We start from the raw sequence: 12,834 nt of genomic DNA, 5'->3' as shown, positions 1-12,834 counted from the left end.
TATTTGAAAAGCACACCACATTTAGATTTAAAAAAGTACAATTTCCATGTCCATAGTACTGCAAGTTTTGTTTAATAAAAGTATAAACACCTGGAATAAATTTCCATCTTTCACTATTTACATCTATCTACACATAAATGTAATAAAGGTAGTTGCATATTTCCCTCAGATGACAGAACCAGGCTTAATGTCATTCACACAGCAACAAACTAAAATTGAAATTAATGTAAAAGAACTACCAGTATAAGGTCCAGTTCGCGCTGAAAATCTTTTGATTTGAATGATAAATATTTCACAAAATACTCATATTTGGTCTTGCACACCAATGTACATAAATCACAATGTTTGTATAAGTAAAAAAAAAAAAAAACATAACCCGTTAGGCAACATTTTCCATCTTGGCATAATTTAGCAACTCTGAAAGAAACTCACAATCTCCCATTCACAACAGACTTCTTTACAGGTGAAAAAATAATATCCAGACCGGAGTAATACTGCGGTAGTTCACAGACACACTGTATGTTTGTAAGTGAGAAAACGGTCTTTACAGTGACTCATCCTTGCAATGTATTAAGGTGTCCATTCTTTTGATATTTTATGCGTGCATTGCCTGCCTTTTAATGGCATAAAAAAAATTAGAAGTTTCAGAATTAGAATGAAAGATACAGTTCCACAGCTACCGAGATTGACTGACCCCCCTCCTTCAGTTAGTAACATTTGTTACATCAAGTTAAAAAAACAACAACAACTTGGAATCACTGATTCATTTGTGTCTGTTAATGTAATGCACAAACATATATTCAACATATACACAAACACAAACTTTGAATGGGTGGAAAAATAATGAGGTGAACAAAAGTTAAAGAAGTTTTAAATAAAAGCATCTCTTGCAACAAGCTACTGCAAAATAAAAGCATCTCCCTTAATTACTTCATTATCTACCTTTAGAAAATAAACTTCAACTTTTCACATTAGGTATCTAAAGGCAGATAATATAGCGTTATAACACTGAAAACATCATACTGTATTTATAAAATGTATACCCATTACTAACAAAGGAAACATAATTTCCAGTTTAAAAAAGAAGAATGATACTGTCCATGATATGACACTACTAGAGACCCAGAGATTTCTGAGCAGTTGCTGCTGTGTCTTTTCTGTATTGACAGATAACAGTTGATTTGTGTAAAGGCTGGTCTCTATTATGTGGAATGATTTATAGTTATAATGAACACCATTAAAAAAGATGTATGGGCTGTTGCTTCATCAGCTCAGAAAACACACATAATCAACCTTGATGAGCAATAAATATCTGTAAAACACAAAGAGCAGAAACGTAACTCCAAGCTACCTGTAGAGATGTTTATAACGGGTACCATTGTGATAGCAGAAAGCCGGGGCTTTACATTTATGGTTCTGTCTTTCATCTTCTTAAAACTACCAAGCAGAAGTCTGTCTAGGTGTCAGCAGAATGATCCCTGTTTAGTTCCAGTATTTAAAAGTCTGGGCACACTTTGGTTAAATAAAAGAAGTTTCTGCTCAGTTTACAACAGTGAAAGTACAACATCAAATGTCTAAGCATTAACAAAAGAAATGCTGCTAGTTGATGTTGATGTCTCCACTCTGTGAATCATCAAATTCAATTTGTAAAACAACATGTACAAATAAATAATTTATCCCAAAATGAAATGTTCTTAAAAGGCATCTGATATAGCTTTTGTTTGAGTCAGATGTAGTGTACTTATGAATGTGATACATCATAGAAAGTGGATATTACCAATTAGCATCCTTATTTAAGTAAATGTTAAAAATAGGCTGACAGAAATGCAGAGCACCAAAATAAAAACAAGTACACTTCCGACAACTGACTGCATCACTGCAGTAAACCAAGACGTCACAAAGACATTCGTTGTTCTGTTAAGATCTGTGAGGACTGGCTCCCGCAAGTCGACACCTACAGGTCAAAGGTTCAGGGATCAATGTGACTCATCTGTCATTGCTGTCTCGTACAGTCTCCACACTGTGGATTAATGTCTTGAAAGTAGGACGCAGTCTCGGATCACTGCTCCAGCACTCTGTCATAATCTTGTAAATCTGAAGGGAAGTATCAGGGCATGGACATTAATATTAAACAACATTAATGGGGGGGGGTTCAAATTTTTGCGACAAAAGGGTTTTCTTTTTGATACGCCAGTGGTGTGGTAACTGGTGAGCTAATCACTTAAAGCTGGTAGACTCAGGTGAAGTTGTTACACTTGTGAATTTATAAAATAAGACCCTGGTTTGTCCACCTTTACAAATTAGTGGTGGGTTGATGTTGAACCAAAAGTCATCTTTATTCAAACAAAAACTAAAAGTGAAAAAAAAAAAATTGTTTTGCAATTTTTTATACTTTATAAAGAGTTACTGACCTCCTTTGGACAATTATCAGGAGCAGGCAACCTATATCCTTGTTTCAGCAGGTCTATCAGATGGTAGACAATCATCTGGCCTTGCTTTTCATTTCCCATCTTGTCCATAAATACCTGGGGAAAATAAGAAGAGAGTAGTTCTTGTTTGGTTTTAGTGAAAAGTAAAAGTTTAGTTTAGTAGTAAGTGTTTCCTGTTTTTGAGTACATCTATCTATAGTGCGCAATCAACTGCTTTATTTAATGACACTACACACTAATTATACTGGCCATTGTTTTATAGCTTACTTAAGTTGGCAAAGCGATTAGGAAGGATAAGAAAGTCAATTTGTCAAACTAAAGAACTAAAGTCAGAAGAACGAGAGCAGTGTAGTACCGCTGGTGGGCTGCAGTTCTTGTCGCTGCATGTGAAGAGTTCGTAGAGGACAACACCAAAACTCCAAACGTCTGATCCCACAGAGAACTTGCTCTCCGTCAGCGACTCTGGAGCATACCTGGGGAAATACCACAGCACAATGTATATACAGTACATACGTATACTGTACATAATAAGGCACACATCCTGTAACAGTCAACACTAATCCGTCATTACAAGCAGACCGATAAAAATGTATGTATGACTTCAGTCCCAAACAGTCAAAATTCCTACCACAGCTGTAGAAAAGCTGGTCAAATTCTAAAAGAGTTTAATCACAAAAATATGAAAACACTCCACACATCTCAAGAAACCCGTGCAGTGTCTTCCTCACCAAAAGATGGGGCTTTCCCCAGGCTCTCTGACAGTGTAGTACTCTTTGTCCTGCGGCAGCACCTTGGTGAGACCAAAATCACCAATCTTCACCCTCATCTCGCTCTCCACCAGAATGTTCCTGGTGGCCAGGTCTCTGTGGATGTATCGCTTAGTGGCGAGGTAGTCCATGCCCTGAAGTATGAACATAATCACACGGAGAAAGAGAACGGCTTTATGGATGTACTTATGTTGTTACACAAAGCGGTAGTCCTCTTTGTTTTATTGATTTTGCTTTTTAAAAGGAGCAAACAATTTATGAAAAACCAAAATACATTCTAAGTAATACAATAAAAACAATAAAAATAAGAAATTATAACGCGTATACTTGCACAGTGTTAGCAATGCAATAAAAACCCACATAAATAAATAAATCTTTCTCAAGTTATCTTTTCATATGCAGCCTTATCCTGCCGAGCGCTGTGAACCAGTCCTGAAATGATGTCTTACAATCATCTGTCTCACACCCTTCATATCAGTATGATTCAGTCCAAAGGTTATTTCAATGGTATCAGACACAGGAAAGATGGGTAAGACAAGGTTTTCAGGTATGTAAAAATAACTAGCATATTTTACATGCTAGTTACATCCTGGGGGGGGGGGTCTGCACCACATTACCTTGCAAATCTGTGATGCATAGTGCAGCAGTTTGTTGAAATCAAAGCGGTCCTTGTGTTTGATGAGGTAATCTCTCAAGCTGCCGTGGGGGAGATACTCCATGATAAGCCGCAGGTTCCGTCGTCCTGCACAAACAAAGAAGTTAACAGCCATATTTAAGGGAAAAAAATAGGACACGTGTGCAGTGGATTGGAGGCCCCTGAGAAAAGCAAGATTTATCTGTTTCATGGGCCTGGTCGCTAACGCCCTAGGCAGCAAACTGTGGGAACTGTACAGACGGTGTTATGTCTGATAAAAATCTGCCGGGGTGGTGTTATCATATCAACAGCTTGTAGGCTGAACAAACCAATCAGGAAAGTTTGCTCTGTCACTACAGGGGGAGCCCCTCTCATTTAAGAATTAAGATTAACCAGACAAATCATTTTCTTTATCTAAATATGTCAACAAAAAAAGATACTTCAATGCTAATATAAGAAAATGTATGTTATTATCTATTACACTTTAATGTGATCAACTGTTGGTTTGGAATCAAATCTGTGCAAAAGCTGGCATCTTTCCCCTCATCCAGCAAATGTCTTTGTATCCCTTTAATCATCTTCGAACCACTGATGTAGAAACAGTTTATATCACTATGACTTATGAATACAAAGAATATGGGACATTCATTTTGAATCAGACCTGATGTCTCTTATTGTTTTACTGTATTTTAGTATTTGTTCATTTTATCTTTTTTTTTAAAATATTTTTTAAACCCAATGCTCTTATTTTGTTTTTACAATATTTCATATTAATTGTTTTGTATGTTTGAGTTTTCTGTGCAGCACTTTGGTAACTTTGTGTTTGTAAAATGTGCTATAGAAATAAAGTGGATTGGATTGGATTACTGTCATGTTTTTATAATAAACAAAATCAGTTATATAGCTTAAAAACTGAGCAATGACGAGCAACAGGGTACATAATCACACCCTATATTAAGAAAAACAACCATTATTGCTCATAAAGATATCAAACAATGTGCTCATACCGGCACTGTAGCAGACCCCTTTGTATTTGACAATGTTTTCATGCTGGAGTGATTTGAGGATCTCGATTTCACGCTCAAAGTCCCTGAGGTGCTCGGCTGTGCTGTGCTGTAGTTTCTTCACGGCCACCACCTCCCCTGTGCTGTCCTGCAGGGGGTCGTACCTGCACATCTCCACGCTGCCAAAGTTTCCCTAAAGTGTGTGGTCAGAGGGAGAGCAGATATAGAAAAGACGGCTACGATTTCATCTTGGTTTTGAGCTCATATTAAATGAGCCTTTCTTATGTAATTGAGAATAGGTTTGTTCATTTCCATTTAACTAGGATGGAATCATTGAGATACTTATTCCCAAGAAGAAAACAATACACATCCTTTTTATAGCAAATAGTGCTGGGCAACTTCATGCTGTGTGGAAGTATCATGAGAATATTTGAGTTAATAGCGGATACTGCTGATCAGTCATGTGGGTTGAATGTTAACATCATAATTGATCTGAAATTTCCAACACCCACATAAAGACACTAACTAAATCTCAAGAGAGCAAGAAACTTTAAAGGACGTTTCAACAGATTTGTATTCAGCTCTTTTAATAAAATTCTTTATAATACTTAAACAAATAATAATATTTAAGTTAAAGAGAGGTATCAAGAAAAAAGATCAAGCTTATTTTATTAGTTTAAGTTAAACATGCACACTTAGACATAATCTAATCACTAAGAAGGATATAAAAGAGTCAAGAAGAAGTCTGTCACCCAGCTTTAAAGAGAGTGTGTGCGTGCGCATGTCTCACTTTGCCCAGTTGCTTGAGAAAAATGAGGTGCCTCTCCTCAAACTGTGCGGGGTCCTGGTTCTCGGAGGCCCACGGGAAGCCAAAGCCTCTTGTCCTGTTTGGCACTATGTCGCTCTCCACCAACAGTTCATAATCTGCAACACAACCAGGTGCAAAGTTTTTTTTTTTTTTTTTATAAAGAAGATCTTGATAATTCCCTATATTGTGTGTGTGTGTGTGTGTTGTGTTATACTAGTGTATCCACATGATCAATGGATTTGTCTGAAGGTTGCACATTCCTTTTTTTTTCCTACCTGGTGTAAAGAGGCTGTTGAGATCTCTGATAATTGCTCTGAAGGAGGGTCGGTGTGAGGGCTCGTAGTCCATACAGCTGTTAATCAGATTGGCCAGCTCTGTCCATTTAGGAGCCGGCAGCTGGTGCCTGTCCTCGTAGAACAAGTTCTTCTGCAGAGCAAAAGTCAGAACCTGCATGTTTTCCAAACTGAATTTGGAAACGATAAAGATACAAAGCTGCCACACGTTCCTAAAACAATCAATAGAATACTTTTTAAATAACTTTGTGTCCCTCTCACTTTTTAAACAAATTGCATGAGTTAAAGGAATAGTTTAACATTTTATGAAATACGGTTTCTTGACAAGAGTTAGACGAGATGAGTCTAACTCTCATCTCAGTCTATCACTCTCATGTCTGTACAGTAAATATGAAGCTACAGCCAGAAGCCGGTCAGCTTAATTTAGCATAATGACTGGAAACAGCTAGCCAGGACCTGTCAAAAAGTACAAAATAAAAACCTACTAGCACCTCTTAAGCTCACTAATGAACACCATAGACTAAAAATGACACTTGAACCATTTCTTGCCATTAGCAGAGGCCAGGCAACCAACTTAATTCAACATTTCCCAAATTACCAAACTATTCTTTTAATACAGATCACTATCAGTTAATACTCCCAATGCATGCTCTGTTTTTGTGACCTTGGAGCAGTCCAGGGTGCTGAGTGGTTTGTCTCCGCCACTGCAGATCTCCCAAAGGGTGGTCCCAAAGCCCCACTTGTCTGTGGCTAAACTCAGGTTTTGGGGGTTTTCAATGCATTCAGGGGGAACCCATGGGATACGCTCCACCAGAACTGATGGACGAATATGAGGAGACACAGAAGCACAGAGGGAATGAAATACATTAATGGAACGGAAGGTAGAGGCCAGCAAGGAGGGACAAAAAGATAATGCAAACTGAGACAATCACACCAAAGCAAAAACTGTGTTGGCTAGCATTATTCTCACATGCCTCCACGCAGGTGTCAGGCACATGTCTCTTCACAGCAGGTTGTTACATCACACTATGTATCTCACCTTCTTTGGGCAGCACGGTGATGCTGATACCCGGGTCACTGAGTTTGATAAAGGGCAGGCTGCCCGTCATCCGATCCTCCTTTCTGATCAGAAGAACATTCTTGGCACAAACATTCCCATGAATGAGGCCCTTATCCTCCTGCGTGCCAACATGGCAGGGACAACATAAATTACCTTTGTGGGATACCTTGCTTCAACACTCAACTACTTTTATTTACACATTAGTTGAAGGTATTTCTCTTAACATTAAACTTGAGTATGTGTGTAAATGTGCTTGCCCCATACAAACAGAAGAATCTGTATGGGGCAGACGGCATTATGGGGCAGTCTTACCAGGTAGTGCATAGCCCAGGATAGCTGCTTGGCCACTTCTAGCTTCCAGGTGATGTTAACACAGCTTTTATTCTTTTTCAGGTAGGTGTCCAAGGAACCAAATTTACCATACTCCTGCACCATCATGTCTGGCAGGGAGATATGAGTGAGATCATTTTATTAGTCACTGCTATCCATATAGAAAATCTTCTAAACAAATCTCTTTCTATTAAAACTCCCCTATCACTACTTTGTGGTTGACTGTAGCCGATCTTCAAAGACACATTGACACTAGTTATAGACAAAACACTTTCCGCAGCCATGCATTTTTCTTCATCCGTGTTTTGTAGGGTGACCAGACATCCCCGGTTTCCGGGGACAGTCCCCGGTTTTGGTGATCTGTCCCCGGCGGGATCTGTCCCCGGAAATGTCCCCGGTTTTCACAGTGACTGAGAGACCCGAAATTGGAATGAAAGAAAGAAAACCATGACTGAACAGAGCCGATAGTTGTACACAGTACACACACAGGCTCAAGACAGCCAGAGCCAGCGCTGCAAAGCTAAAATTACTAATTATTTACATGGAGTCTAGTGAGGTTTAGCAAACGCAATTTCGCAGACTTTTATGTTTTAAAAAACGATCTTAATCTTTAACAGAAAGGTCGACCTCCTTAGAAATCCTTTCCATAATGTTGTCAGACACTTATAACATTAATCTGAGCCTGTCAGTAGCAAAACGAGCACTTGTATGAATGGAAAACAAGCTGGACAATTATCCTATTAACTTACATTGTAGCTTGTTTTGCTGCTGCTGACTGCAGCGATCTCGTTTAATATATGATCAATGTCAAAGGAAAATATTTCCTCAGTAGTTTTTATTGTCTCTTATACTCAATGAGCTGTTGCAGAAACAAGCCTGAAGCAATAAAGCAAAAGCTGTCAGATAAATGGAGTTCAGTAAACATTACAACGTCCCCCTTTGATGTGTAGTGGAGTACAAGTATGAAGTAGCAGCAGGGGCAATTCTAGGATCAGACCTTTGTGGGGGGGGGGGGGGGGGGGGGGGGGGGCTCATCCCCTAATGAGAACAGCTCTAGGTCTAGTGTCCCTGTTTTGAGTTTTACAAAAATAAAAACATGACGTGTTTTGGAGATATACATACGCTTCTGAGCTGAAAATGTCTCCGGATTTTGTCAGAGAAATCTGGTCACCTTAGTTTATACCATCTGGCACAGTTCCATTTTTATTGGTTCAAATTAGAAATCTAGCTTTGGTCATTAAATTTAAACTGAGAAATTTCATTTTTTCGGAACTATTAGTGCACCATAGGCTTGATTCATTTAAAAAGTGAAACACCCTAACACTACAATACGCTGCTTTGTGTCAGTGTCAGTTTTCTTTTCGTTTTTTTATTATAATCTTTGTTTTTCTTTCCTGACTGCTCTTTGTGTGCACTCAGAAATATGAATGATAAAGTGTCTCCAGACACACTGCTCTGACATGTTCGGAGACTTTCAGGTGGAGTAAAGATCGAGACTGTAGTGGCCCATTAGTGACTTGCTGATCCCAAGGGCTTCATTCAGTCACAGTGGAAGGGTCAGGGCACAGCAGAGAGCAGGTCAGAAACCTTATTTCCTCTCTGTTTGTCTCAGATGCCTACAGGGACACCATTTGACCTCATGTGATGTAAACACAACTGTTCTTAGTGTAAAAACTCATTTGCATTCAGGAGAACAACAGTCTTACGGTATTTTCATTTTCTATGTATTCTGTAACACACATTTTGTTTGGTCTTGGTCTCCATATCCTTCTCCTCTAAGATCTTACAGCATCTCTGTCCAGTAGTGTGTATTTGTGTGTTTGTTGTAGGCTTACTCTCATTGCCACAAACACACACGCCATAGTTGAGAAGTATGTGCTTGTGGGAAAGCTGGCTCATCATACTGGCTGCTTCAAAGAAGGACTGTGAGGGAGAAGACAAGAGAAGAGATCTTATTACACTGTCTTCTTTCAACTCATGTCGTCTGAATTTATGTAATTAGATCCAATCACTCACTCAGTAACTCACTCACTCACTCACTCACTCACTCAACAAGCCAACCTCTGAATAGTTGCGGTGAGCCTTGTCCAGGATCTTGATAACAACGTCTATCTGGTGTATCTCTCCGTAGTCTCCCAGCTCCTTCCTCACACCGCAGAATATCTTGGTGAAAGTTCCTTGGCCAAGACTCTCATTCTAAAACACAGTTTAGATGTGTTGAAAACTACTTTGGAAAGAAGGTTGAGTGAATTTCCCCCAATTCTTTGACCTTTACCCTATTCCTATAAAGTCCTTACTGGAACTCTACCAAGCAAAAAATTCCAAATCAAAGATATAATGAAAGCTACAAGCTTTCTCACTTGCAGCCCAGAAACCAAACTGAATAAAGCCCCCTGCTGGCATGCTTCCAACAGGACTTAGCTGTGCTTGCCAGCTAGACCTTATCTGACCACTTGGCTTTGGGTAGTAGTGACTAAAAAAATATTTAAGCGCAAAAGCTCTTAAATAAATGCACAACAAAGCTAAACACCTTCAAAACCGGAAGATAATATATATTGATGGATGAGTGAGAAGACAATATTGCAATTCAGAAAAACCCCTCAGCTCTCGGATTAGTGGAATGGCTTCTGTGGTTTTCCTCGTGATAGACCTGCAGTACAAAACTTCCAAGTGCTCAAATAACAGAAAATATGTTAAGACGGAAAGGGACCAGTCACCGAGGTGAGAGCATGACTGTCACACTGTCACACGTCACACCTACAATGCACTCAGACGGGTCCACAGGGACTGCTAGTGACACTGAGTTACAGTCGGTGGAACAATAGCGGAAGTGTTTTTCTGTAACTGTAGCGACCTCGCTGAGCCTACAGGAGTGCTTCTTGTCCCTTCTGATCAAAACTTCTGGTACACTTATTCATATTGACAAGTTTACAATTTCACCTAGTCTACAAAAGGCCTGCATCTGTATTTTTGTTTTTTTATTTACATTCAGTGTTCCTTTACAATTACAAAGACACTGGCCACCCACTTACGTACAGTTCACATTTGTTAATTTATAACTTATCTGCTCAGGGCAAGACATTGCACACAAGGGCCTTTTCCATTCTGTTCTAAGCTTCTACAAAAAATATATGTACAAAAACAATGCATTAAACCCTGTACACAACAGAGGAAAGCTAAAGTAACTATCTTACAATGACGAGGTCCTCTTTTCGGATCTTGTGGAAGACCATCTGGCTGATGTTGTGTTTGTGGAGCGAAGGAGACAGTTGAACATCTGCCCCTTGATTATTTCTGCACACCACCAGGTTGGATTTATCTAAAGAAAGGTAAAGATGGACTCACATGAAACTGTCATTTTGACACTACCTCTGATTTTTTGCTACAGGAAGGTTATGACTTTTAAATGTGTGGTTCTGGAAAATATAAATCAAAATGCAACATCTACCAATTGTAAAATTAGATTGCTTAATTTAGAGTTCTTAATCATAAATATCAACATGAACAAAAACCTAAGTGGTTTGTTTTATTGGCCCTTAGAAACTTTTCTCAGAAACGAGTTTTGCTATACGGCAGTAACTTTATCCACTTTATCAAATCCCCACAGAGATATAATGCTCATGTACTGTAGGGCAGTAAAAATCATACCCTCTGCCCATTGGAAGGATCATCTATCATCATTGATCTGCGGAGCAATTAACCATAGTCCTTATAAATCAACCGAAGTTTAGAATGCCAACACAAAGAAAGCGAAAGGCGACTGACACCCAGCCAAAAAATAGGGACATCCGGCAGAATTTCTGGTGGCAGCTGAACAATCCCAGAAATGAAATATCAATATAGACCAGTGCTGAGAAAATTGAAAATGAAGGACAGAGAGTCTGTATTCTTCACTGACTTAAATCCAACAGAAAGTCAAAAAAATGTTCCAGACTCAAAAACTAGGCATCTTACTTAAAAAGAAGCTTGAAAAAGGGTGATTAGCTGCAGCAGGGATTAAGACAGAAGTGATGGCTTTAATTGGTTGCCTTGCAAGATGGTAAACTGGAAGCATTCTTGGGACTTTTTTCACTTTCTTGTATTGTCTAATCATTGCTTTAAAATATGTTGTAGAGAAAACTTTAACTGCTTGCATCATTCATGTTTTATAGCCCAAAAATGATTTATGACCAAGAAGAAATGAAGGTCACTTTTCTGCAGGTCGCATAATCTCTGCATTGTGTAAAATTTGCACAAAGCATTGTTTCAAAAATGAATTCTGTAATTAATTGACTGTTGTTTTTAACTAAACTCATTCAAAGTGTTATAATTGATCAGGGTAATATATGAGTTCATCCATATATCATGGAATGGATGCTGTTGCCTATTTTTTCAGCATTACGGACTAAGAAACAAATTAACAAAACAAGTGGGTCCAACTCAGTGAAAATAAAAAGAGGATATTTTAATTGCATAGAATGTCTGCATTTTGCTGTATACGTGTTCTTTTATGTGTGTTAATATGTGTGTGGGATATAAATATTGTGTTCTTATTAGTGTATGCGTACCTTTAAAGCTGGGTGAGCAGCAACTGGTCAGCTGGAATGTGTATCCATCAGTGCGGAGCGCCTCCTTTTGGTAGCAGTGCAGAAGTTCCCTGAGTGAGCCAAAGCTCCTTTTTGCACCACTCAGGATGTATTCTCCTGACTCCGTCTTCACAATCTGACAGTGTTTATAGTCCACCATGGTTTCATGCTTAAAATAGAAATGATTACAGTTACGTTGTGCTGAACATGCCAACATTATCATTTTAAGATATTACGAAGTACACTCTTTGATTGAGTATACAAATAAGAGTTGAAAAACCTAGAGATTAACAGGCCGATGCCCATAGAGTTTTAACAGGTTTTGTGTATACTGGCTATGAAAATATCCATTCCTAAAGGGATGAGACATACACAGTCCACTTTATGTGCAAATATACATTACAAAGTTTGTCAGACGTGAATGAGCTACAGTGGAGGGACAGAAACACAGAGAGGAAATTTGGTACTAAAAAGACTAAAGACTAAACTTTTGAATTTATCTATGCACAGAACTAGAACTGATAACTTTGTGCCCCATTAGAAATGCATTAAAAAGGGATCTTTCAAAGGCCACTTGTGAGCTGCAGGAATGATAACAGCAAGAAAAACATGTTTTAATTTTAATTTGGGTACTTACATGGCTATTGTTTTAATACATACCTAAAAATCTGTAATTTCAATTATGAGCAGAAGGCATAGAGTACATCTTTATACATCTCAGTCACAGTATGAGTTGGATTGTTAATTTGATGTGGTAATCAAACCTTATTGCTCCCTCCAGTGGTTGGAAATATGGCCAATATTTAACAGGTTGTAAGCACACCTTTATGATGAATTTAAGCCAAACTGTGAACAAACTGTTTACTTTCAGAAAAAGCCACTCAATTAAATGTTTTGTTTAAATTAAATGCATGTGAAAATGCATGTAAATTTAACAACCATTA

At 38.5% G+C, this 12,834-nt stretch overlaps 1 protein-coding gene across 2 annotated transcripts in view; it reads right to left on the bottom strand.

Annotated features, from left to right (window-relative positions):
* Positions 1-51: 51 nt before the first annotated feature.
* Positions 52-12,834, bottom strand: part of jak2a (Janus kinase 2a) — a 30,864-nt gene continuing 18,081 nt past the window's right edge. For both annotated transcript variants that reach the window (XM_032539019.1, XM_032539020.1), the window contains exons 10-24: positions 11,873-12,059; positions 10,520-10,644; positions 9,387-9,521; positions 9,161-9,248; positions 7,308-7,435; positions 6,975-7,113; positions 6,600-6,751; positions 5,918-6,068; positions 5,625-5,758; positions 4,838-5,027; positions 3,814-3,938; positions 3,158-3,330; positions 2,785-2,902; positions 2,412-2,525; positions 52-2,094 (exon numbers count right to left, since the gene is read on the bottom strand). In XM_032539019.1, coding sequence (XP_032394910.1) covers positions 1,987-2,094; positions 2,412-2,525; positions 2,785-2,902; positions 3,158-3,330; positions 3,814-3,938; positions 4,838-5,027; positions 5,625-5,758; positions 5,918-6,068; positions 6,600-6,751; positions 6,975-7,113; positions 7,308-7,435; positions 9,161-9,248; positions 9,387-9,521; positions 10,520-10,644; positions 11,873-12,059 — 2,067 coding nt within the window. In that variant the 3' untranslated portion in view covers positions 52-1,986. The remainder of the gene's footprint in view (positions 2,095-2,411; positions 2,526-2,784; positions 2,903-3,157; positions 3,331-3,813; positions 3,939-4,837; positions 5,028-5,624; positions 5,759-5,917; positions 6,069-6,599; positions 6,752-6,974; positions 7,114-7,307; positions 7,436-9,160; positions 9,249-9,386; positions 9,522-10,519; positions 10,645-11,872; positions 12,060-12,834) is intronic.

The sequence above is a fragment of the Etheostoma spectabile genome, chromosome 16 (genome assembly GCF_008692095.1).
Source record: "Etheostoma spectabile isolate EspeVRDwgs_2016 chromosome 16, UIUC_Espe_1.0, whole genome shotgun sequence".
Lineage (NCBI taxonomy): Eukaryota > Metazoa > Chordata > Actinopteri > Perciformes > Percidae > Etheostoma > Etheostoma spectabile.
Note: the sequence above shows the minus strand (reverse complement) of the source record. Positions and strands in the feature narration are given on the sequence as shown.